Source organism: Nannobrachium achirus, assembly GCF_963921795.1.
Source record: "Nannobrachium achirus genome assembly, chromosome: 11".
NCBI classification, from domain to species: domain Eukaryota; kingdom Metazoa; phylum Chordata; class Actinopteri; order Myctophiformes; family Myctophidae; genus Nannobrachium; species Nannobrachium achirus.
In genome coordinates this window covers 31,895,101-31,922,825 of record NC_137820.1, presented here as the reverse complement: position 1 = coordinate 31,922,825, position 27,725 = coordinate 31,895,101, and the positions used below count along the sequence as shown (strand labels likewise).

At 42.3% G+C, this 27,725-nt stretch overlaps 1 protein-coding gene across 1 annotated transcript in view; it reads left to right on the top strand.

Moving 5' to 3' along the window:
• abcc8 (ATP-binding cassette, sub-family C (CFTR/MRP), member 8) overlaps positions 1-27,725 on the top strand; it is a gene marked incomplete at its 5' end in the record, with an annotated part of 122,126 nt that overhangs the window by 61,128 nt on the left and 33,273 nt on the right. Inside the window, 9 exons of the mRNA XM_080737275.1 lie at positions 2,106-2,211; positions 14,275-14,307; positions 15,662-15,700; positions 16,409-16,507; positions 19,296-19,380; positions 20,738-20,818; positions 21,931-22,068; positions 22,297-22,422; positions 23,213-23,309. Coding sequence (XP_080593401.1) covers positions 2,106-2,211; positions 14,275-14,307; positions 15,662-15,700; positions 16,409-16,507; positions 19,296-19,380; positions 20,738-20,818; positions 21,931-22,068; positions 22,297-22,422; positions 23,213-23,309 — 804 coding nt within the window. The remainder of the gene's footprint in view (positions 1-2,105; positions 2,212-14,274; positions 14,308-15,661; positions 15,701-16,408; positions 16,508-19,295; positions 19,381-20,737; positions 20,819-21,930; positions 22,069-22,296; positions 22,423-23,212; positions 23,310-27,725) is intronic.

Sequence of the window (27,725 nt, the reverse complement as noted above, 5' to 3'; positions counted from 1 at the left end):
AATAGCAGATATACAAGCTCACTGTGAGCTTGTAGATCAGCTTTTCTTTTTAGTTTTATCGTGAATATTTGTGCAAGTCTTTGAATATTTCAAATCCTTCTAAGGTTTTTTGAAAAACCTATGTTTCCCATATCAAAATATTTAGTTACAGCAAAATCTGAGTTACAAATGTTCGCTTATGGGTGGGGATTTTTATGTTCTTTGTTGTTTGTTATTTGCATAAAGGAAAAATGATAATAAAAAGACCTTGATGAAAACAAAATGTTCGCTTAAAAAATACATATATTCAAAGATTTGCACACATTTTCAAGACTTTTCAGAAGTAGCAGATCTATTTGCTATATATAGCAGAAAAATAGCAGATATATCTGCTATTTTTCAATATAATTAAGGCCCCTCCACCTTGGGCCTTAGTAACTCAGTCCCACTTTCCCCCCCATTGTGACACCCCTGGTCCTTGAGGTGGTTCAAGGGTGTCCTCAATTAAATGATTGATGATGGCAGAGCTTACCTCGTCCTCCCAAACAATCAGTGTATGCGTCATTTTATGACGCTTCTGTGTCAGCGGCAGTGGTGGAAAAAGTACTCTCATTTGATTTACTTTAAGTTAGTTAAAGTATCAATACTGCAATGTAGAAACACTCTTGTAGGGTGCCCTCACACCAAAATACCTAGAGTGGAATCCGCCAATGCATTTCAATGAGAGTGAAGCGGTTTCATGCCAGCAGAGGATTTCTGCAAAAAACGCTCCCTTCTCATTGAAATGCATTGGCGGAACGCGGATTCCACTCTCATAGGTATTTTGGTGTGAGGGCACCCTTACAAGTAAAAGTCTGGAATTCTAAATGTACTTAAAGTAAAAAGTACCAAAAGTAAATAAATGTTTGACAATAGCCTAGGTATAAAAATAGGGCAAAAGTGGATTAATGTCTGTTTTATATCATATATCTGCCAAGTAACTAGTGACTAAAGTTTTCAAATAAATGTATTGAAGTGAAAGTACAATATTTGGATACAGTACAGTAGTGAAGAAGAAGTAAAACTATTGGAAATACTCAAGTAAAGTACAAATACCTAAAAATTGTACTTAACCCTGCAAGACCCGAATTCATTTCTACCGGCCCAAAACATTTTAAAAAAAATCAGATGGTGTTGTAGGAGTCCTAATCACAGGAAAATGTAATGTTAAAAAAATGAATAATGTTTTTGTAAGGTTTTATAGCCATAAATCATAAATTATAAATCATAAATCATTCATTATTTTTCACAATAATAACATATGTACATGTTCTAGACATTCTAATGATCACGAAAAACAATATTACAGGCATTTTACTTATGTTTTAGTGAGGAATAGCTTCAGTTAAAAAGTGAGATGTTGTTCGTCCAGACGCTGGAACTTCTCTGGGAGGTGTGAATGTCATTCTCTGTGGGGGGTATTTATATGCAGATATCGTGGCCAATGGCATTGTAATACTAAACAATAGGATTTAATGGTGATGTTAATGTGAAAAAAGAACAGGAAAACTAATTATAACATTTTTTTTTAAATGATTTAAAAAATGTTGCCAAAAAGCAACTCTGGGCCTTGCAGGGTTTTAAAGGAGTAGTTCACCCCCAAAATGATTTTTTTTCTATTGATTAGTCACGCCATGGAGACTAGAGTTCAATAGTATTTTTAGTTTTTTGTCGCATTCCTAATACAAAAAATGTGATGACAATAAATTTACCCCCATTCGTTCCGGATGGGGACCCGTTTCAAAACGGGTCCCCATCCGGAATCAATGGGGGTAAATTTACTCGAATCAAATGTTTGTCTTAGGAATGTGACAAAAAACTAAATATATTATTAAACTCTAGTCTCCATGGCGTGACTAATCAATAGAAAAAAAGTCATTTTGGGGGTGAACTACTCCTTTAAGTACAGTACTCAAGTAATTGTACTTAGTTAATTTACACCACTGGTCACTGGTCAGTGGTCATAATGAGACGTCCACACAACAGCAACAATATCAAACTGCAGGGTCCTTGAAATGAAAATGGTTGAGAATCACTGAACATCGCTCGGTCACTTTCCTCAACGTCTTCCTCAACCCATCCTGCAGGTCAGCTGACCATGATCGTGGGCCAGGTGGGTTGTGGGAAGTCGTCTCTGTTGCTGGCAGCGCTGGGAGAGATGCAGCGCGTGTCTGGAACTGTCAACTGGAACAGGTCAGTTAAAGCACATCGTCGTTGTCGGGTGGAAACCTTGTATGTCCAAAAGCGTTCATTTTGTATTTATCATTTGAAAAATGAACTAAACTAGTGAAAACAGCCGATCTACAAGCACACAACGCCTCGCGTTGCGAGGCATTGTGTGCTTGTAGATCGTCTGTTTTCACTACTTTTGTGCGACGGCCTTGTATGATGAAGCAGGGCTTTGCTTTGCGAAAAAATTTACAAATTTGAAACTTGGAGATACAAGGTTTCTGCCCGACAAGGACGACATGTAACCCTTAGTGTACAGGGGTGTCTCTGGGAACCCAGTTTACAATGTAAACTCTGCAGTGTTCATTCAACTCTGAGAGTGTACAAAATGGAACTCTTCAGTGTCCCTGTAGGGCATAGGGTGATCATTAATTTCCTTGTAGAGTATGTGTTGTGAACACACTTGATGGCTGATAAACCGATTGCACTTTGCGATTTGATTTAATAAAGGTTCAGGATTTAAATGGTTCAAATTGAGGTTGTGTACTTTAAATATAGGCCTATATATTAAAATAAAAAAAACTGCCTTTATTGATATATTACATAGAATGACAGGAAATGTGGGGAGGGGGGGGGAGTGACACACAGCACAGGTCATCGGGGTCGGGAGTCGAACCTAGTGACACGCTGGCAGGACGCCAGCGGTCCGGGCGGAACAGGAGACCCACCTGGTTGATCCTGTCAGTAGCATATCGTCGTTGTCGGGTGAAAACCTTGTATGTCCAAAACCGTTCGTTTTGCATTTATCATTTACATTGTGCGACGGCCTTGTATGATGAAGCAGGGCTTTACTTTGCGAAAGAACGTACACATCTGAAACTTGGAGATACAAGGTTTCCACCCAACAATGACGATATGCTTGTCTCAAAGATTAAGCCATGCATGTCTAAGTACAAACAACAGTGAAACTACGACGGTCCTGGCTCTTTGAACAAAAGGCAGCTTAACAACAAAATGTCAAGCCGATTAGTGATTGCTCTGGTCTTTCCAACAGTTCAGAGGTTCTGAGGTTGCATAGCAGATAGCCTCAAGCCATGTTCCTTCCGTCATATCAACCATCTCAACCCCGACAAATTATAACCCCTAAGAAATGACATGGGAACTTTATCCTCAGGGACAGAAAGACAGACGAGGAAGAGGAAGGAATACAACTCAAAATGGCAACAAAAGTCAAAACACAAAAGTCAAAACACACTGTTCAGGCAGCCAGAACAGATTCCAGAGACGGGACTCAGGAAACCAGAAACATGGGAAAGGGAATACAGAGCCAAGACATGAGACACAAAATAATAACATTAACAATCTGGCAGGTAACAGAGGAAGTGAGCTGGTGTTAGTGTATCCCATTGGGAGAAGAAATAGACCATTAATGAGAGCTGCAGAGACCTTGGCACCTCCGTTGTGGCTTCATTTTAAAAACCTGATGCTTAATTGCCGCCTGATATTGGCCAACTGCGAGGCTCTGCTACTACTAAGTGGAACAGAGCCTTATTTAGTATCATTGGTAACACGTGGGGGAAGTAAGGACGCTCAATGTCTTTTTAGTGGTGGAGTAATGATCAGGTTACTCCAGGGCTGATGAATAAGAGAACAGGTGTGGAGTAGGGCATTAACCACTTGTGATTTTTGCAAGTCGACTCGACTCAGTAAAAAGTTGAGTTGAAGTCGACTTTATCGTTTGATGACGTCATCACATCACACACGACCCCCCAATTATTTTGGGGGGTCCCCAGATGATTAACTTAATGTGAAACATTGTTTTCTCACTCAACAATGTAAACAAACCAACATAAAGTTTAAGTGTATAGAGGGTATCTTCACATTTCTAAACTGCCAATTTAAGTACTTTTTAATACCTCTAAAATGACAAATTAAACATTGTCCAAATTGTCAAATATATAGAGGCAGAAATTGTGAAAATACTTTCGACTTTCTCTGGTGGGAGTCGACTTATGTAATGAAGTCGACTGCGTCGACTTGTCGACTGCGTCGACTTGTCGACTTCTTTTGTCAATGTCCCAGTGTGGAGATGGGTATAGGGCAGTCAGGTGACCGGGTAAGAACAGGAACGTCAGAGGGCTCTTTTTGGTTAAATGGAGAGTAGCAGCTTGTGGGGAGTTGGAGAGTGACTGGAGAGGACAGACGGGGGCAGATTGGTACAATTGCTTGTAATTGTTTTGTCAGAATGCAGTACGTTCAAAGGTAACAGGTTAAACCAAAGTAAATTTATCCCCCAGATTACTATGATGACAGCTTAACACTTTCAGTGCCAGGGCGTCATATGACGTCCGACACGACCTTGGCAATGATGCCAGAAAATAATATTGGCGTCATATGACGCCAGATGCTTTTTTTTCATATTACAGTAGTACAGTGTTGGATCTATGCGGTAACCAAGATACAGCCCTTTTGGACGATGGGACGGTCGTCATGCATGACAATTCAGTGGCGTCAGTTCAGAACAAGCTAAGGTATGGCAACATGACTGGTGTCTGGTGAAGACACCAGTCATGTTGCCATACCTTAGCAACAGGCACGATGAAAAGTAAATTTTTATTATTTCCCCCTGTCAAGGTATGGCAGCTGCATACCCCTGCCATACCCAATTGACGCCCCTGCATGACATCACACGCTTATGTGACCAAATTCAAGCATGCTGGTTGGCCGGTTCCCCCCAGAAACAAGAGTCTCAAAGAGTTCAGTGACTTTTACCGTACTGGACACACAGCAATCAGAGGGAGAGAGAGATATATTGAGAGAATGAGCTAGAATTAGTTATAAAATCATTAGATTTAGTATTATTTAGAGAGATAGAGATATCACGGAGGTACTCGGCTGCTACACCCACGGGCCACGGCCTCGATTTTGGTTCTGGTGGCCAGAAAAGCTCCTTCTACGGGCGATCGGTTCATCAGCGAAGGCCTCGGCTGGAACATCCACGGCCTCGATTTTGGTTCTGGCGGCCAGAAGAGCTCCTTCTACGGGCGATCGGTTCATCAGCGAGGACCTCCGCTGGTACATCCACGGCCTCGATTTTGGTTCTGGCGGCCAGAAGAGCTCCTTCTACGGGCGATCGGTTCATCAGCGAGGACCTCCGCTGGTACATCCACGGCCTCGATTTTGGTTCTGGCGGCCAGAAGGGCTCCTTCTACGGCGAGGCATGCATGCTGCCAGGGACAGACCACCGATTGCTACGGTTTCTCCGCGCGCCCTGTAGGATGCACTGCTGAGCTGTGCTGCGGTATGTTCTCTACGTTTCACTTTGTTATACGTCTGTCTTTCAATGTTATATGAGATAAGTGCTGTATAATGTATCAAAATGTATGAAATATATGGCCCATAAACCATAAAACTGTCTCCGCGACTCACAAATGGGTCCCGACCCAAACGAGAGAAGCATCCATTTCATTGTAAAGTCGACATTCAGAAACGCTGATTTTAGGCTATATTCTTCACTGCATACTACGTGCCACTCACGTTAGAAGTAGAACATTGTTTATTTTGGCGATAATGAGCCAAGGACATCACATCACAGCCTAGTATAGAACAGTGGTTCCCAAAAGGTTTGATCGCGAGCCCCGGGGTGGGGGCGCTCGCCCTGGAACCTCCAAAGCACTAGCGACCACCCTCCACAACTCAAGCCCGATTTGGGAGACCCTCCTGGGCATGGCGCCGCTCGGCGTCGGCCTCTATACCTCCGTGATGGAGGGAGTGAAAACTTTTTATGTCCAAAACCGCTCGTTTTGCATTTATCATTTGAAATTATTTAGACTAGTGAAAACAGCCGATCTACAACAACAGCCGATCTCCTTTTTAGGCACTAACTAGTAACTAACAATAAAATATGAGTCTAGAACACACCACTGTATGAGCTGCATAAAGTGTGGTTCCTGTTGAAATGAGCCATGCATCTGTAGCCTACTTTGATTGATTGATTGAAGACTTTATTAGAAGTTTGCATAGGAAAAGGTACAGTTTCATGACGGTACAGTTCACTGGTACAAGGTCTACTAAAAGGAGATCCATGAAAAGACTAAGCTTATTTCCACTGGAAAGTGGAAACCATTGAAGTATCTCATATAACATTGAATGACAGACAGATAGAACACAGTACTATGCAGTAGATATGTAAAGAAAAACAAAAAAAGACAGTAAGTCTAAACAAACAGTATATACAAAGAAGGGGAGGGTAGGGTGGGGCTAGGTTCTTTTTTTTACCACCTCTTTCTAATACATTCTTCAATCAATCAATAAGCCTGACCTGCTATTGTTTTTTTTTTTTTTTGTGCATTTTTTTGGGTCCACATTATACAATTCAATTCAATTCAAAGGAGCTTTATTGGCATGAGAAAACATATGTTTACATTGCCAAAGCAAGTATAACAAATACAATATAAAAACCAGTTGAAAATGGGGAACATATATACAGTTGGAGGGGGTACAGCATTGTTCATTTTACAGAGCTATGTCGCATTGTGACATTTTATATATATACAGGGTACACATAGCAGCATTATTTTCCTACATAAAGGTATCGGCTCTGTTTCATACTGTATGTGCAATCTACAAGCACACAACGCCTCGCGGTGGTGCGAGGCGTTATGTGCTTGTAGATCTGCTGTTTTCACTACTTTTGTGCGACAGCCTTTGCTAAAGAACATACAAATTATACAGAAGCACGATCATTTAGTATCATTTAGAAGGATGGAGAGGACAGTATGATGGCTGAGATAGCGAGAGCGGAGGAGTCAGGCATAGGTCATACACACTGTAGGTTCGCTGCCTGGACCAATGTCACTCTAGGGGAGCTGAAGAACTTTCTGGGACTTCTCTTCCTCACAGCTATCGTTCACAAGGCGGAGATTGCCATGCACTGGTCAAAAAACTCTGTCATTGCATGCCGTACTTTCCCAGAACAATGGCAAGAAACAGGTACCAGGCCATTTTGAGGTACCTGAGGCGCACACACACACACACAAACACACACACACACACACACACACACACACACACACACACACACACACACACACACACACGGTGAACAGTACCATCTTTGACCTTTATTTGTGGTGCCTTTGACTCCTGAATGTTGGCTTGTTGAATGCCTTTTTTTGAGAATACAGTACAGTACAGTACTGACTTTTATATTATTTTATTTATTCTTTACTTGCTGCACATTTATTTTATTTTACTTTTATCCAGTTATATTTTATTTTTGTGAAGTCATATTTGTGATTTCTTTTTTTTTGGAAATATTTGTAAATATTGTTGAACATAAATATGTTCATGCTGGATGTGTGAGGTACTCACCAGGGTTAGGGTTCGATGTTGCCATAAAATAAAAGGTTGACATCGCTTTTCTGACTTTTTGTCTTCCTGACCTTCTAGACCAGGTAAAAACACAGTGAATTCACAGTGCATAGTTCTATCAAAATGTAAGGCAATTTCTACCTTCTGAGTCATTTCATACTTTTTCACTTTGCCCCCTTGAAACTAGACGATGGTACAATATTTTTTAAACTTTTTTTGCACATAATGAAAGTAGGCATGTCATTCTTTCTGTCAAGGGTACTTGTGTTCCGTTACCATTTACCAATTTGTTGCTATGGCTTCCTAAAGTTTTTTTTCTTTGAACTCAAATATCTCAGAATCTAGATTTCTGAGGTTATTGACTGGTTTGCGCAGTGCGCACTCTCGAGCACCTATCTCCAAAACCGCTCACCGAAATCACTCCAAAATTTTTTGGGTAAAAAAAAAAATCCTCTTTTACCAAACCTCCCATTTTTGTTCCGATGTGAATATCGGATCATTTCCAATTTATTCCCTGGAATTGGGGCAGAAATGAATGGGACCTAATGGTGGCACTGGTAAGGGACGGGGGGCAGGGGGGGCTGGCACTCAAAGTGTTAATCACTGTGCAGGCTGTGTGAAGAAAGAATGCTATACCTTCAGGTAATTGCTTTGTCAGAGGCAGGAGCTTACAATTGTTTATGTCGTGTCAACACAGTATGTCCATTCCTATGTTTGACACTGTGATAAAATGTAAACTGATTTATTTGATTTATTGATTTATTGTGGCATTTTTCATTTCATGTGGATTTGCCTGCGCACTAGAAGCTCCCCCATCAGCTGGGCAGGTGTCTCTTGATGACAAAGTGCGAGGCTAGCACTAGCAGTTAAAAAATGCATGTGAAGAGGGGGCATGGTGGCGCAGTCGGTAGCATAGCGCTGTCGCCTCACAGCTAGAAGGTCCTGGGTTCAATTCCTGGGACGCTGTGGGCGCTGGTGGCGTGTTCACTCCTCGGCACCATCAGTGCCCATACCCTAGGTAGGGTTGGCAAAAGGGCCTTTCTGTGTGGAGTTTGCATGTTCTCCCCGTGTCCCCCAGGGTAGGTACCCTCACAAAGAAACATGCAGGAAGGAACATGTTATTCCAACCAGTTCCAGGAAAGGAACTGGTTGGAATAACGTGTTCCTTCCACGCGCTACGTCCAACCAGGGAAACTCCCCCCTGTCAGGTGAAAAGAAGCGGCTTGGCCTTCTCACGCATAGAGGGAAGCATGAGGTCACTCAGTCCGTTGCTCTCCCCAGATTGGCAGAGGGAGTGTAGTGCCCAGGTCAGGATTACATTAGACAATTGACACTGGTTGAGAAAATGGGTTACAAAAAATTGTGAAATAAATAAGTGGCACAGTGCAATCTCAATGTGTTCACCTGGGCTGGCTGAGTAAACAGGGTAATTGTCTGTCACACCCCATGTAATTCCAAGGAAACAGAGATAATACTTGCAAAAGGGTTGTTATTTCGAGAGCGAATTACCCCCACGATATGAATACATTTTGATTGTGTGTTTTATTTTGATGGTGGCCGTTGTATAACTGCAATATTACACTGAACTCAAGGTTGTGCTTTACTGTCATTATTGGCACTAAAGTGATGCTTGCAGAAATCGGCGCAAGCACCTCATTTCTGACTACATCAGAACCGGGGTTATTGTCTCCGTCAGACCTCATGTATTTCCAAGCAAACAGAGATAACACTTGCAAAAGGGTTGTTATTTTGAGAGTGAAACGCCCCACAATATGAATACATTTTGACGATATGTTTTATTTTTTATGGTGACTGTTGTAAAATAGCGATATTACACTCAAGGGTGTGCTTTAGCATCATTATTGGAATTTGGCATACAAAGTCTCAACAAAGTTCAGACTCACCTGCTAGATTCACAGCGTATCCAACTCTAACCCCAAAACCTTACATATAACTTATATAAGATATAACCTAACCCTGACCTGAATCTTTTACTAACTAAAAATTTATAAAAATCTGCCTTTATTGTAAGATTACTTATTAATGACAGGAAATGGGGAGAGAGAGAGGGAGGGGAGTGAAACACAGCACAGGTCGTCAGGGTCGGGAGTCGAACCTGTGACACGCTGGCAGGCGGCATTAGCAGCCTGGGCTGCTACGCCAGCGGTCCGGGTGGAACGGGAGGCCTACCTGGTTGATCCTGCCAGTAGCATATCGTCGTTGTCGGGTGAAAACCTTGTATGTCCAAAACCGTTTGTTTTGCGTTTATCATTTAAAAAATGATTTAAACTAGTGAAAACAGCCGATCTACAAGCACACAACGCCTCGCACCGCGAGGCGTTGTGTGCTTGTAGATCTGCTGTTTGCACTACTTTTGTGTGACGGCCTTGTATGACGAAGCAGGGCTTTGCTTTGCGAAAGAACGTACACATTTGAAACTTGGAGATACGAGGTTTCCACCCGACAACGACAATATGCTTGTCTCGAAGATTATGCCATGCAGGGAAAACGAGAGTGAAACTGCGACGGAACTGGCTCTTTGAACAAAAGGCAGGTAACAATCTGGCAGGTAACCGAGGAAGTGAGCTGGTGTTAATGTTTCCACAACCAACAGGATAAGAAATAGAGACACACTGATAGGCCATTAATGAGAACCGCAGAGAATTTGGCACCTCCGTTGTGGCTAATTAGAATCTTTTACTAATTGTAAGCCTTACAATTAGTAAGGCTTACTAATTGTAAGCCTTACTTAAAATTAGTAATTAGTACTCCCCGTTCGTCCTCCCCATTTGTTACTATACAAAAACATGACACCGTCGCGATGCAAGATGTAATTGTAAAGGAAATCATTGTCTTGCTGGCACTTATCCATACACTTATCATATAACAAAGACTAATGGGCTGTCATTTTAGACTCCGTCCTCATAAAGTATTTAATGGGACACTTGGAGGGGAATTTTTCAAAGTGAGATGCGGAGGAAGAATCCAAAATATTCTTGTTGTTACTCTTGTTTTGGATTTTTCATTCATTCATGCAGTTTATACAACTATCAAAACAATAATTAATGACCACATCACATGCATTGTTACTTTTAAAAGTTAGTGCACAGTCCGTCATCTGTTTAAAGTCCGCTTTCCAGGCACCACTGGTACATACCGGTATACATCTATCTGGTATACAGTAGGCCTATCTATGCTTTGGCTTGAGATGGTCTCCCTACTCTTCCGTTGAGAAACGACGACCCTGGTTATTTGAAGAAGACACCATCTTCATTGTAGTTTGGACATCATTGCAATGACCTCTCGCTGTCAGGGGAGGGAGACAATGGACATACAACTAGAGATCGTATAGTAGCTTTAATGTGAGTATTATTGTGTATTCAAGGTTACAATGGAGGCTGTTGATACTTAATAGCCTGTATTTGAACTGAGTTGAATGGTGTTGCTTTCTGTGTGTTAAATCCCTCATTACATTACTGAGTTACTCATAGTAACTCATTGTTTGCCACTGTCTCTCTGTAGTTCCCTGTCTGATGAGTCTGACTGTAGTGTGGATTGGTCCTTGTGAAAAGCATTGTATACAAATGAACAAATTAGTGTGCACAAATGGGTGTGTGTCAACTTCAAACTCCTACTCACAGTCACAACCGTCAGCCATGCGATGATTTTTATAATTTCATGAGTGAATAAAAGAAAAATCTAAGAAACTCCATAAATTAGAAATAAATTAGATTATTGCGACCGTAAGGTCGCAGTTTAGTATCAAAACCTCCACCGGCCGTCCGTCCGTCCGTCGGTCGGTCGGTCGGTCGGTCGGTCACACGACACACGTCACACCTTTGCCCTGCTCATATCTGGGCTTGTTTGTGTATTGTATGACATCACGCCACATCATCGGCTGAGGACTGTGTGATGTCATCATATCTCCATATATGGAGACATAAGTTGCTCATGCCCAAATATGGGCTGGTGAGGTCAGACTTAGTGTGATGCGTAGGTTATCTCCATATATGGAGATTCAACTTCAATGAGTAACCATGGCAAATCACACCGTACACAAATGACCCTTATATAAGACCGGCATTATCTACCGACAGCTGCTATAAGCCAACCCTGGCGATAAGGTCTGAGTCGAAGAAATGCTTCTTTCCTGGTATAAGACCGGCATTGTCTGTCGTACATTTCGGTCAATTCCAGTGGGGATGCCATTGAAAAGTTAATCTAGTTGTACAAAGTAATCAAAGAATGGGTTGACTGGTACGCTGGTTGACTGCTTTATCTGTGGAGAGTGTATGTCACTGAGAGTCCTTTTATAGCGATTGAAATCATGATGAGGTCACGATGAGTCATCTATGCCCAAATATAGATTTCTAGGTCAGATGGCCCATGGAGTTTGTGATGTCAAACCTAGCAACCCAATATAAACAAACCTGATGTCAGACCTGAAGTATCCTTTTATACCCATATATGGAGATACAGAGATCTCCATATATGGGCATATTAGAAAGCCCATATATGGGCATATACGGATGACATCAGGGATATCCATATATGGGCATAAAAGGGACAAGGGCTTACAGTTAAGAGATCTCCATATATGGGCATATCAGAAAGCCCATATATGTTCATATACTGATGACATCAAGAATATCCATATATGGGCATAAAAGGGACAAGGACTTACAGTTAAGAGATCTCCGGGCATAAAGGGACAAGGACTGTTACAGTAGATATAGAGATGTCCATATATGGGCATAAATGAACAAGGACTGACAAACACTGAGATCTCCATATAACCTATGGGAATATATGGGACGAGGACAATGCGTAGCATTGTGAGCTTGTAGACCTATTTTCTAAATATTGTTGTACATTAAAAACTTGAAATGGGTCGTTCTGCATAGTACTTGGGATTTGTTGATGTAAATGTTCACATAGAGTGTAATAATTGGTAAAACAAACTTTTGGCCTATTTGTGGAGATAAGCGACCAACGGTCGCTTATCTCCCGATTAGGGAGTCTTACTGGTTGCGACCGTCAGGGAGCAGTTTACTATGAAAACCTCCACCGGCCGTCCGTCCGTCGGTCGGTCGGTCGGTCGGTCACACGTCACACGTCACACCTTTGCCCTGCTCATATCTCCGCATCAGTATATAGGGCTTGTTTGTTTATTGTATGACATCACGCCACATCATCAGCTGTGGACTCTGTGATGTCATCGTATCGCATCAGTATATAGGGCTTGTTTGTTTATTGTATGACATCACGCCACATCATCAGCTGTGGACTCTGTGATGTCATCGTATCTCCATATATGGCCATCTCCGTATATGGAGATATAAGTCGTCCATGCCCAAGTATGGGCTGGTGAGGTCAGACTTTGTGTGATGCGTAGGTTATCTCCATATATGGAGATTCAACATTCCAGGCAATGCTCTCTTCCCTGGTGAGAATTGCCCCTTTATATAGGGCTTGTTTGTGTATTGTATGACATCACGCCACATCATCAGCTGTGGACTCTGTGATGTCATCGTATCTCCATATATGGCCATCTCCGTATATGGAGATATAAGTCGTCCATGCCCAAGTATGGGCTGGTAAAACAAACTTTTGGCCTATTTGTGGAGATAAGCGACCAACGGTCGCTTATCTCCCGATTAGGGAGTCTTACTGGTATATACAGGTATATTAGATTATAAATTAGAAAACAAAATGTTTAAGTACTAGTCAAAAATAGACAAAGCTCACGCGCGAGGCAACGCGTTGTGAGCTTGTAGATCTGCTTTTTTCACTAGTTTGGGTCCCGGGGCGAATGTCTAATTTCTCTTTTGTGTCACAGGCTAAAATGTTTTGGAACCACTGCTATATAGCCCCTCCTGTTTCACCCCTCTCTTGTAAATATTAGGTGCATGTAAAGTAGGCGAGTGTCTGGAATTACTTTGGAGCAGACAAGAATGACATCTGTGCTCGGTATCCTGCTATAGATTTCAGTCACAGGGTGACGGATGCTTGGCAGTGGCGAAGTTTTCTCTAGGGTCTAGTTTATTGAAGAACAAGAACCGGATTCCAAGAGAGAGGAAGAGAGAGGTTTTCAGTCCTTAATTGTGTCCAAGAACAGACGGTATTTTACACAGTACACAAATCATTATTAGCGTATTGGTGTAGCTGTACTACCTTATTCTTGTCATGTGGTTTTGTGATATGGACCTTGAGTCTGCACTAAAGATTTAATTGAATTACATCATCAAAATACCTTAAAACCAGTTATATTATTATTGGGTGCAAACCTGTTTTGCTTCGCTTTAATATTAGCATTTCTAACTAAATTTCACTACTGGCCGATGAATACTGTTCTTACAGAATTACCTTATCATTAGGGTATGTTGTATACCGTTTTGAGGACATTGATGCTGTGTTACAGGAGAGGACATTATGGCCTGTAATGTTCTCTCCTGTGACACAGCCTTAATGCCCTCTGTGACCTGAAGAGGACTGTAATACTTTGGTGGTTCACTGATTAATGAGGTGGCAAAACATATCATCCTCTACAGTGCATGTGCAAAGTTATGAATAACCAATGAGGTGATAGTGAAAAATGAATGTTTTAATCTTATTTGAAATGAACTTTAATGAACTAAATCGAGGATGAAATCACAATTCTAAAATTGATAGGAACAGAACTAATTTCAAATGTCTCCCTTTTATTTTCTGCAGCTTGCCAAGCTCGGACTGTGAGGCAGATGAAAGGTATGTACATACAATAATGAGTGCTCTGACAGTTACAGATGAATAATTTAGTTAGTCACAAACTGATATTTAGAGCATTACAAGAAAATGCAGAAAGCTATAAATGTATTTTCTGTAGTGGTTGACAAGAGTACGTTACTCACTTATCATTACCAGTCAGGAGAGCAGCATGCACTGTTGTGTGTGTCGCATCAGTAACATTGGCTAGACATTCCAGTCCCCTCTCAAATAGTCACCTAGTTCAACTAGTTAATATTTTATCAAACAAACAAACAAACACACCGTTTAATAGACAAGTTTACACATTTCTAAGTGACGCTATGTGTGTGTGTGTGTGTGTGTGTGTGTGTGCGTGCGTGTGTGCGTGCGTGCGTAGGCTACTGTACATTCTCGGGCAAGTGCCAAAATGCACCCTGGTTGTTTTGTGACCAGTGGACAGTGGTCAGATGAACATGTGACCATATTGTGACAGCCACTCAGACGCTGTGCTGACATGCTAATCTGGCTGTCAGCAGCGGCTCTCAGGTCTGAAGGGGACTCAGTGCGTCATACAGGGGCGTCACAATGTGGGACAGAGTTACCAGGGCCCAAACTTTTTTTTAAAGTTGTGAAATTGTGTGCAAATCTTTGAATATATATGTATTTTAAGCCGACATTTGTAACTAAAATTTTGTTTCTGGGGAGGTCCCTGGACCTAAATATTTTGAGAACGGGGTCCGTGGCCGAATACATATCATTTTGGGGGTCCTTCATGTCAAAGAGTTTGAGCACCACTGACATAACCTTAGAAGGATTTGAAATATTCAAAGACTTGCACAAGTTTTCACGATTTTTCAAAAAATAGCAGATCTACAAGCTCACAGCGCGGCTTACTCTGTGCCGCGCTGTGAGCTTGTATATCTGCTATTTTTCAATAGTTAAAGCACAAAATAATTGAAGTGAACCCTTGTACCCAGGGCCCAGAATTTGGTGCGACACCCCTGGCGTCACACTGCGCGTGGCTTCATGCTGAGGTCACCACCGGCACATGTTGTTGGAGGGGTACCTGTTAGGGTTGTGTTATTTTAAGGCAGTGGTGGACTGGAGAGTAATAAAGTACATTTACTTGAGTGCTTGAATTTCACATGGTGGAATGGAGTAAACCAAATATGGAACCCTGGTCATCTGAGTATATGGTTTAAGTTGCTAATTACTTAATGATCTATCATCTGTCTGACCTTTTGTGTGTGCGTGTGTGCGTGTGTGTGTGTGTGTGTGTGTGTGTGTGTGTGTGTGTGTGTGTGTGTGTGTGTGTGTGTGTGTGTGTGCGTGTGCGTGTGCGTGTGCGTGTGTGCGTGCGTGCGCGTGTGTGCAGTCCCACCGACAAGGATGCAGCTGGTGAAGGAGATATCAGGTGAACACACACACGCGCGCACACACACAAAACACACACCACTCTTCAAGCCAGATGGCCACTGTGCAGTTATATCAACAGAGACGGAGCGCAACAGAGTAGCAATGCCACGCTTATCTGTGAGATTATGCACTACGCAACCGGTATCAATTTAACAAATATGCCACTCTCATTTTCAACATCTGAGCCATGTCAAACATGGGCTGTATCACTTGTTTGTGCGTCATTAGCGGTATCTGGGGGTAACACAAGTGCATAATATAAGCACCATAATCGGTATATACTGTGACAGCAGTCGGGGCAGAATATGTTGACACAGGACAGGGACTCCAATTCATGCAGAAAGACTTTAACTATGGCTTTAGCGTCATGCATAAAACATGCACAAAGCAATCAAGGCCAGCCCAGCTTATCTGTGTATATGGATGGAGAATGGAGATGTCATGTATTGTCGCTTGTGTGTCCAAAACCGTCACTTTTCACGAAATTAAAACCTGTGTTCCAATGGATCCATTGTAGTTATTATTAAGCTGTTGTTAATACTTATCGGTTGAATATTGATCAAATCCACAGACAGACTTAAACGCTTTCAACCTGGCCACCCTACATTTGGCATAGCGACGATAGCAGATCTACAACATCTGGTAGAACATGAAAAGAAATATGGAGGTATAAGGTTTCTTTTTTTTGGTCTGACCCCCCTAACAGGAAGAGGGGGTCTGTGGCCTACGCTTCCCAGAAGCCCTGGCTGCTGAATGCCAGCCTGGTGGAGAACATCACCTTTGAGATGCCACTGATCAAGACCAGGTGAGACGATGTCAAACCCATCCTAAAACCATTCTACTGTTTCTTTTTATTCAGCATCGAGGGCATTAACGAAAAAAGTCGACAAGTCGACTTCGTTACACAAGTCAACTTCCACCAGAGAAAGTCGAAAGTCGAAGTTGGAAAAAAAAAGATCCTTTGTATTTTTCTCTATCATTATTTTTGCTCCATGTTTGTGTGTACAGCATTCAAACAGTGGGATTGCTTATTGTCAAGGACGGAATGATCCAATATTACAGTGCTACATTACATTTGGTATAACATGGTTATATTGTGAAAATAGCAGATCTACATGATCGCGAGGCGTTGTGAGCATGTAGATCTGCTATTTTCACAATTTCTGCCTCTATATATTTGACAATTTGGACAATGTTTAATTTGTCATAGATACCCTCTATACACTTAAACTTTATGTTGGTTTGTTTACAGTTGTGTGAGAAAACAATGTTGCACATTGTGTTGCACATTCAATCATCTGGGGACCCCCCAAAATAATTGGGGGGTCATGTGTGATGTGATGACGTCGTCAAACGATAAAGTCGACTTCAACTCAACATTTTACTGAGTCGAGTCGACTTAGAAAAAAAAGTTGTTAATGCCCCACAACACTGCTCTGGGCAGATGGAACAACGGTCCAGCGGTGAGAATGTGCTGTTGGACACAGTTGCATTCGGATGAGATTAGATTCACTATGAGATATTAATTATAGCAATGTAATTTAGAAGTGCTTTACATGGGAGGCCAGTGCTATTTCAAGCTATAAAGCCACAGATTTGCCATGTGGTATCAGAGTAAATCAGTCTGTCAGTTTTATCTGTCAGTCAGTCAGTTAGTCAGTCAGTCAGCAACATGTGTGTGCAAAGCATGTCTATGGCTGGTTGCTCAGCTAAAAAGCAGTTATAATCCAATAATCTACTGGCAAATGTAGCTTGAAACATTGGGTCAAAATGCATTTTTTGCCACAGACATACAAAAATACAATAATATACAATAAATATTGTAAGAGTGTACAAATGGACCCTTACGGGTCCATTTGGTTCTCAGAGCTAAGTGGGTCCTTGCAAATAAAATATTTGAAAACCTCTAGTACTAGTCGGACTTCGGATATGCCATAGTGTCGTAGTAGCATCTGGCCCTTGATGGCAAAAGAGGCCAATCAGTGTAACATGTGATTTAAAGCACTCTACGGGCAGCACGTCAGCTATGTGGAGAATGAAAAAAACAGCACAATGTCATGCATGCAATGTCAATGTGAATATTTCCAGGGTATTAGCCTCCAGTGAAAAGTATAGACAGCTTGTTGTATAGATATCTAGGTTGATACATCTAGGTTGATGTGGAAATGTGCAGGTATGTTATCAGTAGTTTTGTTTAACTCAGTAGTTTTTTACAACAAGGGTTCATATTTTAGATTGTAATTAAATAATATAAAAGATGAGTGTTTAAAAAAAAATTCATTTACTTCTTTCTATTGTTTTAGAGATTCTTATCTCAGTGGTTGGGGGCATGTATACATGGCTAAATATGTCATTTTACACAGAATAAGTCCATTCCCAAGATACAACGCAACCTTTCATGGTTGGATGTGGATTGGTTCCAGTGCCCCTTAGCTTAGCAGTCTTAGTAACAGCGCAGCGGACTTGGGGATGGATCTTTAAAGGATATTACTATATAAAAAAGACAAGCTGCCTTAGGGTAATGACCCGGACGAACAAAGAAGGCAGCTTGTCTGTCCTATTAATACAAAAGTTTGCATCGGCAAGTGTGCAGCTATACTCCTTTTTTATATAGTGTTTGTTGGCTGGCACCTCATATGGACCGGTGTGCTGTGCATTTTTTGATATCAGTAACGTATATTACTACCTGCAGGTCTGTTGCCACTCGTATTTCTTTTAAAACAATCTAAAGACCTTTCTGTTTGGCGCTGCCTTTGATTGAGTTATTTCTATTTTTCTCTTCTGCAGTGTAACTCTATACATTTCTACTTATTTTGTTTTATGCGTCCTCCTAATGTCATTTTATAATATTTCTTTCCTTGCTTGATGTTCTGTGTAAAGCACACTGAATTGCCTTGTTGTGCAAATGTGCTGCACAAATAAAACTGCCTTGCGTCGCCTTACCGGCTAACTCTTTTTATTAGTGTTATTTCTGTTTTCTCCTTGCTGTATCTCCTTTCTGTGTTCTGTGTTGCATAACTGCCGTACTGCCATGAACTGAAGAAATGAATTTCCCCTGCAGGATCTATAAAGGTCTTTCTATCTTTTGTAAAAGGGGGGTGTTTGCCTGCTCTCTCTTCTATCTTGTCTCGCAACTGCCGCCCTTCCCCTTCCCCTCTTGATCTCATCCCCTGGTGTTTTGCCTTTATCTCTTCACAGTCTCTTTATTCATTCCGTGTTTATTCATCCAGTGTTGAACTTGTGACCCTAAAACCTCCAGGTCCCCATCATTCAAAATAACACCCGCAGATAGAGCTTGATTTATTTCCAAAGCAGTACATCATCATTCACAGTAGATGTCTCGGTTCAACTGTAGCGTCAGTGGGTATTGATTTATTTATTTTCAAGAATTATGCTGTGCAATTATAAATAAGCAATTAACACACCCTCTGGACATTATTCTCATCTTAACTCACAGCAGATACTGTAGCAGCAGATTTAGTACATTTTCCGCCACTGGGCATAACTGCCATTGTCGTTTCTAGACAATATGCTTAGTTACTTTCTGTCTGCTACTTCCTGACCTTGCTGATCTGTTTGTATTCACTGTCCAGGTACATGGCTGTCATCGATGCCTGTTCCCTTCAACCCGACATCGACATTCTTCCACAAGGAGACCAGACAGAGATTGGGGAGCGGGTTAGTATCACCAGTATCTACCGTCATTTGTTTAGTTCAATGGTTCTCAACCTTTTCAGGCCGCGACCCCCAAAATAATCATATTTTTGGGGACCCCCAGCCTGACGAGCACTAAGAGTTGAGGCATTACATTTTGTATAACACGGTTCTATTGTGAAAATAGCAGATCTACCTGCTCACAATGCCTGCGCAACGCATTAAAAAAGTCCTTAAATTGTCACTTAAACTTTATGTCGTTTTTTTACTGTTGAGTGAGAAAACAATGTTGCACATTAAGTTAATCATCTGGGGACCCCCCAAAATATTTTGGGGACCCCCCTGGGGGCCCCGACCCACAGGTTGAGAACCACTGGTTTAGTTGGTTACGGGGCATCCTTGCCATGCACGGATTGTAAGTAACCTTGTTTTTTTTTTGGTTGTTGAGATATTTGAGGTTTCTCTTGTGGTTCTAGCTGAGTCTCACTCAGCTACGGGGGACACTTTGACTTATTTGCAGAGTACAATGCCTATACAGGCGAGCAGGCTGACCTTGTTCAGTCAGTACACTGGTCGTGTTACAGTGCGTCTCTTAGCGGATGCGATATGCAATCGATAGGCAGTAGTCTCCTTCCCTATGTTCTTTAGATGGTGAGTACAGTAGGGCATTCACCAAATATTTGAATATTCAATGTCAAGATGTTATTGAATACTGTTCACCGAAGTCGAATATTCGCTTTTTTTTTTTTTTTTATATCGTTTTCTCTTTAAAAAATATATAGTTTATAAAGCTTGGCTAGATGGGAAGTCATAAGAATGAGTTGTCAATGCCCCTGGTGGATGAATTTGTCAATGCTCTATACCAGCCGAGGTTCTCAAACCTTTTTAGGCTGTGACGTGACCCCCAAAATAAACATATTTGAACTGGGGACACCCACCCTGACAAGCACTTGGAATTGTAGGTATTACATTTAATTTGACTCGGTTCCGCAGATAAATATTGTGAAAATAGCCGATCTACATGCTCACAACACCTCGCAGCGGCTATTTTCACAATGTTCGCCTCTTGTACTTAAAGGTGTATTCAGTGATAATGAAAGTGGCCGGGGGTCATCTTGTCCCTTACTGGCCTTACAGCGTGGAAATGTTTAGTTTTTTATAGATTTTTTACACCATTATAATCGATATTCAGACCCAATCACTGAATTTGTGAATGCCCTAGTACACTGGTCGTGTTACAGTGCGTCTCTTAGCGGATGTGATATGCAATCGATAGGCAGTAGTCTCCTTTCCTATGTTCTTTAGATGGTGAGTACAGTATGTGTTGGCTCCATGCAGAACATTCAGATCACCTTCCTTCCTCTCTCCTCTTCCTCTCCAGGGTATCATTCTCTCGGGTGGACAGAAACAGCGCATCAGCGTGGCCAGGGCCTTGTACCAGCAGACCAATGTGGTCTTTCTGGTAGGTTTGATTGCACAGTTGTGCTGATGCATTTCTTATATGTTCAAGCTCACAATGCGTCTATCCGCGTCACATTGGGCATTTGTAGGTTTGCTGCTTGAGTTGCATTTCCACAAAACCTCTCAGAGCCAATTGATGACCATTATTTCATGAACCCCCGCCTTGTGTCCCGTCTACAACAGTTAACCCGTTAATTGCTGGTTGTTTTCAAAGCTTGCAAAAGAGCGTTTTAATGATTTATTAGATTACAAAAATATGATATTTCGGTTGAATAGTCGAATACTAAAAATCACTATTCGTGAATGCCCTAGTGTGTGTGTGTGGGTAAGGGCTACAGATCCCATGGCCTGGAGGACCGGACTGTAACCCTGACAACAGACAGCGCATTAGCGGCAAAAACTCGGCCGTAGAGTTGTACGGAAGTGTGAAGAAAACGCTAATAAACAGCTTGAAATTGGGCAAAATGAAAATTGGGCTTCCTCACCGTGTGTTTTTTACAACATTACATGTACAGTAGTCACATTTGAGATGCATCTCGGCACGGGTACAGTTAGAACATCCTGCCCAACAGGAACATCCCCAATAAGGCCTTTTACGGTCTTGTTTACGTCGGAAGTCCTTGGCACTCAATCTACAGACATAGCAACATAGCATCTCTCTGTATAATGCTAATGGTCAATGCCATGCATGTGAAAGTTGGGATCAGTTGCTGACTGAGAGCGTGATGATCATGTGACGACTCTCTGGAATTAATAGTTAGATGGTGGTAATAGGCCAGATGTAGAGTCTGCACACTGGTGATGCTGAATAAGCTCCGCTGTATTCTATTGTGATCTATTCTATTGTTTCGATCTATTCAGATCTTTATCAGGACCTATACCACATATATGTCCCAATGAAGATCTGAATATGAAAAACAGCAGATGTACAAGCTTGTAGATCTGATATGTTTGAGAACAACTGTTCTAAATCCTAAGAGTTTTCTGTCAAACCTACAGTATGTTGCATACTGTATAGCTAGAGTCTAAAATGACACGGATGTTCGCCCGGTTTTAAGGGGTTAAGGTGATTTGCTTTGTTTCTCTTCATTTTTGTCCCTCCGCTTTGTTCAGGACGATCCCTTCTCTGCCTTGGACATTCACCTGAGTGACCACTTGATGCAGGACGGCATCAACAAAATGCTCAGAGAGGAGAAGAGGACAGTCGTGCTGGTCACACACAAGCTCCAGTACCTTCCACATGCCGATTGGGTAAGAGCTCATTCCGACATCCTTGTACAACTACGTGTGTCACTATTTCACTTTAATATCCCTTCTTTTTAACGTCTACTCAGGCTTTTGTGTGCACCCCTGACAGTTTTTATGTAGCTTGAGTCAATATTTAGATTTTTAACCAGGTTAGACTCTCTCTCTCTCTCTCTCTCTCTCTCTCTCTCTCTCTCTCTCTCTCTCTGTCTCTCTCTCTCTGTGTGTTTTCAGATCATTGCCATGAAAGACGGTTCCATCCAGACTGAAGGGACTCTGAAGGACATTCAGAACTCTGAGCCTGAGCTCTTTGAACAGTGGAAGACCCTCATGCACCGACAGGACAAGGAGTTTGAGAAGGTGACTCAAACACGAACATTCAATGACTCGATTGAGTTTAGGGAGTTCATTAGGATCACCATTCAGGGGCGGAGCGTCCGGTTAAGCTGGGTATGCGGCCGCTTACGGGCCCGCGGACCGCGGAGGCCCGGCCGTCAGCCTCTGACAGTCGGTCAGTCTCATTCCAAATGACCGCCAATCTGCCTCGCAATTGGGTCCCCTTTCTGTTTCGCACTGCCTCTGTTACACCTATTTCCTGTTATATTAACCTGGGTAAAATGTCGCGCATTGGGAAGTAAAGGGGGACACACACTTTATTGTGAAGGACAACAGGAAGAGACAGACTTCCTCTAGAAGAGTTGACTTCTATCTTCACAGACAGACAATATGTTGTTTACGTTTAGTGAGAAGTGTAGTGATGGCCGGCTGCAGTGGAACTGCAATTCCATTAAGATCTGGAATTATTTTATACTTTAGCCATTGAAAAATAGCAGATATACAAGCTCACACCACATTTTTAGCACTCAAATCTCTCAAATCTACTCAAATCTCTGCTTCTGGGGGTCCCTGGAACAACATATTTTGAGACGGGGGTCCGCGGCCAAATAGATGTAATTTTGGCAGTCCTTGACATGAGAAGGTTTTGAGAATCACTGATTTAGAAGAAGGATTTAGAAGACATTTATAGAATCAAAATATTCAAAGACTTGTTGTTCACAACAATTTTTCAAAAATAGTGACATATCTAAAGTGACACAGATTGCCTTTCCCGGCCTCTAAATGGGTTCAAATGTGTGTTTCTGGGTGGCAGGAGAAAGTGGAAGAGAGCATGGCAGACCTGGAGAGGAAGAACCTCCGCAGGGCCATGTACTCCAGAGAATCCTTCAAGACAGAGGAGGACGACGAAGGTGAGAGGTCACAGGGCACAACATGTACAAACAGCAGCCTTATTACAGCCGAAGTGAACTGTCAGGTAGGGCATTAACGACCTGTGTTATTTTTGCAAGTCGACTCGACTCAGTCAAAAGTTAAGTTGAAGTCGACTTTATCGTTTGATGACGTCATCACATCACACACGACCCCCCAATTATTTTGGGGGGGTCCCCAGATGATTAACTTAATGTGCAACATTGTTTTCTCACTCAGCTGTAAACAAACCAACATAAAGTTTAAGTTTATAGGGTATCTTCTAATTTCTAAAGTGCCAATATAAGGACTTTTTAATACCCCTAGTCTAAAATGACAAATTAATTGTCCAAATTGTCATATATATATATATATATATATATATATATACATATATATATATATATATATATTATTATTATTATTTTATTTTTTTCAACTTTCTCTGGTGGGAGTCGACTTGTGTAATGAAGTCGACTGAGTCGACTTGTCGACTTTTTCGTTAATGCTCTACTGTCAGGGATGCTCAGTCAGTGTCTGTCACGTGGGTATGGCTGTGAGTGTGTGCAGAATGCACACAATCCAATAATGCAGTGTTTGTACCTTTCTCTCTGTCTCTCTTTCTCTGTGTCTTGTTGCTGTGAGTGTGTCTCTGTGCTGTGAGTGTGTCTCTGTGCTGTGAGTGTGTCTCTGTGCTGTGAGTGTGTCTCTGTGCTGTGAGTGTGTCTCTGTGCTGTGAGTGTGTCTCTGTGCTGTGAGTGTGTCTCTGTGCTGTGAGTGTGTCTCTGTGCTGTGAGTCTGTCTCTGTGCTGTGAGTGTGTCTCTGTGCTGTGAGTGTGTCTCTGTGCTGTGAGTGTGTCTCTGTGCTGTGAGTGTGTGACTGCTGTGGAGAGGTGCTAAGGTGTGGTGTCTGTTTACCCGTCTCTGTCGGGTGGAAACCTCATGTGTCCGAAACTGTTACTGTTTCAGGATTCAAATTCAGAAATAGCAAAAGAAGCAGACCGCAAAGCGCTTCGTGCTGAATTTCGCGCCACTTTTCAGGCTTGTGGATCTGCTACTTTTTTTTTTTAAGATTTGTTTTTTGGGGCTTTGTATGCCTTTATTTGATAGGACAGTAGACTGACAGGTGGATCTGCTACTTTTGATGCTTTGGGAGCCATCAAGCAGGGAGTTCATTTACAAAAAGTTAGAACATTTCGGTGTGGAGTTTGCATGTTCTCCCCGTGTCACCTAGGGTAGATGCCCTCACAAAAAACATGCAGTAATCCTGGTCTCTATACCGCCTCCCCCTGGCCAGCCGGGGCGCCTGATGGAGGGGGAAGGAACTGGTTGGAATAATGTCTTCCTTCCACGCGTTACGTCCAACCGGGGAAACTCCCCCCTGTCAGGTGAAAAGAAACGGCTTCGACTCCTCATGCATAGAAGGAAGCATAAGGTCTGTCCGTTTCTCTCCCCAGGTTGCCAGAGGGAGTGTAGTGCCCAGGATTACATTAGATAATTGACACCGATTGGGAAAAATGGGTTACAAAAATCGTAAAGATAAAAAAAGTAAAGAAAAGTTAGAACATGGAGATAAGAGGGTTCTGCCCTGACAGCAACGATATCTTCATCTGTGTCCTGTGTTGCGGTGTGCTGGTGGTGATATCCCTGGGTGCAGCAGCCTCTGCGGCGTTCATAATGGATCTGGCAGGTGTGGCCCAGAATGCATGGTTTTAACGATAGGCTAGTCTTACTACTGTGGCATCGTGCCGCTGCAACCAACCATGCTATGCCATGCGGGCTCCTCCCACCATATACTAGCATCACGTCATGCCAGTCCTCTCCATCTGCTGTCTCAGTCCTTCATTGCTCCCCATTTTCACCTTCTGCTCTGGTTTCCACGTAGAACATGGCCAATTAGAAAGGATAGGAAAATAAATAAATGCATGTTTCATGCAGAAAACTATGTTTATAAAAACTTTCAATTCAATTCAAATTTCAATTCAATGCACAAGATTACTATTATTTTTCTACTTACATATGCAAGACACAACCAGTAAGACGCCCTAAGGGTGAAAAGCGACCTCACCCTAAAGGGCGAGGTCGCGCAGGACGGAATTCGCACAGGACGGAATTCATTTGCAAATGTGATTCGAGTTGCTGGTGGTTGTTTAGACAAAATGTGTAGACTTTTTGGTTACCACCGCGCTCTGACTCTGCTGGTGCGGTATCCCTTTAAATCAACATGTAGAAGGAGGAGGATGGATCGCACACAGTGGCAAGAGTTGTTTTTTCTTTATTGTTGCATTTGCATAGATGAGAAACAAACGTTTCGGCTGTAAGCCTTCTTCAGTGTATCTCTAGAAGGAGGAGGATGGATCGCACACAGTGGCAAGAGTTGTTTTTTCTTTATTGTTGCATTTGCATAGATGAGAAACAAACGTTTCGGCTGTAAGCCTTCTTCAGTGTATCTGAGATACACTGAAGAAGGCTTACAGCCGAAACGTTTGTTTCTCATCTATGCAAATGCAACAATAAAGAAAAAACAACTCTTGCCACTGTGTTAGACAAAATGTGGACACAATATTATCCCAAATATGGATATGACTGACGTCTGACATCATAGATGTCTTAAGTTATAGACCACATGAGACTCATACCATATGTCCATATATGGGCATTCCAAGCTTTGGGCTTAATATTGATGCTCTGGAAAATAGCCAGCATTCATAAATTATAACGATAGTCCTGTGCCCGGGGGTGTGCGATCTGGAATTGAATCTAGGAGTCTCAGAAGTAATGTTAGAGAACTGTTGGGAAGAATAGTCACCATTGATGTCCAGTTGTATCCATCTGTCTAGCTGGCACTCTTTTATGCCCATATATGGTGTTTCGTGTCCAGGCCAGTCTGTGATGTCATATCCAAATTTGGGCACTGTAGTGATGTCAGTTAGTGATGTCAGTTGGGCTTTGTTGATGTCAGTTGGGCATTGTTACCATGGTGACGACACTGTGTAGTATCAGTGATGTCAGCATGCAGATGGTCAGACAGACATTCGCTAAAATAAATTGTGGAATGCCCATATAGGGAGGAAGACAGCCCATATCTGTGTTGCTGGTTCAGACAGGGATCTCCATGTATGGGCATAAAAGGGATTGTATGTATGATGTCAGCATATCACCATGGATCTCCATTATGGGTACCAGGGGTCTCTATATAAGGGTAACTGGTCCGATATACATCACTGGCCAGATGGCCAAGACATGGCGCGACCTCTCGAGTTCGCATGGCTGCCCTGAGGTGTCTTACTATTGCGACCGAAGGTCGCAGTTTACCCTGAGAAACGTCACAGCTAGTTTGCGTCCGTGTAGACATGTACATGTATGTGTCTATGGGTTTGCCGCTCTGACATCATGCTCTGAGTCTGATGTCACTGCGATATCACTCTACCAGAATGGGTTTGCCGCTCTGACATCATGCTCTGATATCATGCTCTGGCTTCACTGTGATGTCATACTAACAGAATCCCTTTTATGCCCATATATGGAGTTCCCTGATGTCATCAATATTAATGATGCCCCTGAGAGATTCCTGTGATGCCAGGGGGAACAAATCCCTTTTGTGCCCATATATGGAGATATGGAGATCCCTGTGATGCCAGGGGAACAAATCCCTGTAATGCCCATATATGGAGCTCCCTGATGTCCTTGTCACCCTGAGGCGTCTTACTAGTAGATAGAAAATATTCTGTGATCCATTAGTCAGTGGGATAAACAAGCCATGTTCCTTTATTAAGTCAAGAGTCTTCAACAGGGGGTCCGGGACCCCTAGGGGGTCCTCAGAGTTACTACAGGGGGTCCTCCAAATCGTTGTGCTTGTAGATCGGCTATTTTCGGCAAAAACGTTTGGCATAGAGGGGAAAAAGAGCAGACTAAGTACAGAGTGAAATGTCAAGTACTGACAGTTAAATACTACATATCTGAAAACACAAATTTTCATGAATCCAAAATACAATGATGATTGTGCTGTCAAACAATGAAACTATAGGCCTATATGGAATCTATGAAAATGTTGTGGGGGTCCCTGCTTCATCTCATTCTCAACTAAGGGGTCCTCGGCCTGAAAACGTTGAAGATTCCTGCTTTAAGTCATCTAGCATGAACAGTATTCATTATAGATGTCCCCTCCCTCCCCCAGAAGCTTGCATGCAGTGACATGCTCTGAAGATTGCTGCATGATGTGCTGTCCTGCAGCTTGTCCAAGGAAGGGATGACATTGTAATGGCTGATTTTACACTTAAGGGCCATTTATAGTTACGTATGGTTGATTTTGTGTACGTTTTGGGTGAGAGATTACGTACAGTTCCTCCTCTACGTTATGTCCGTGCCGACCGCTCTCCGTTGGGCCGCACGCCACATTGCGTCTCGCAGCACAGAAC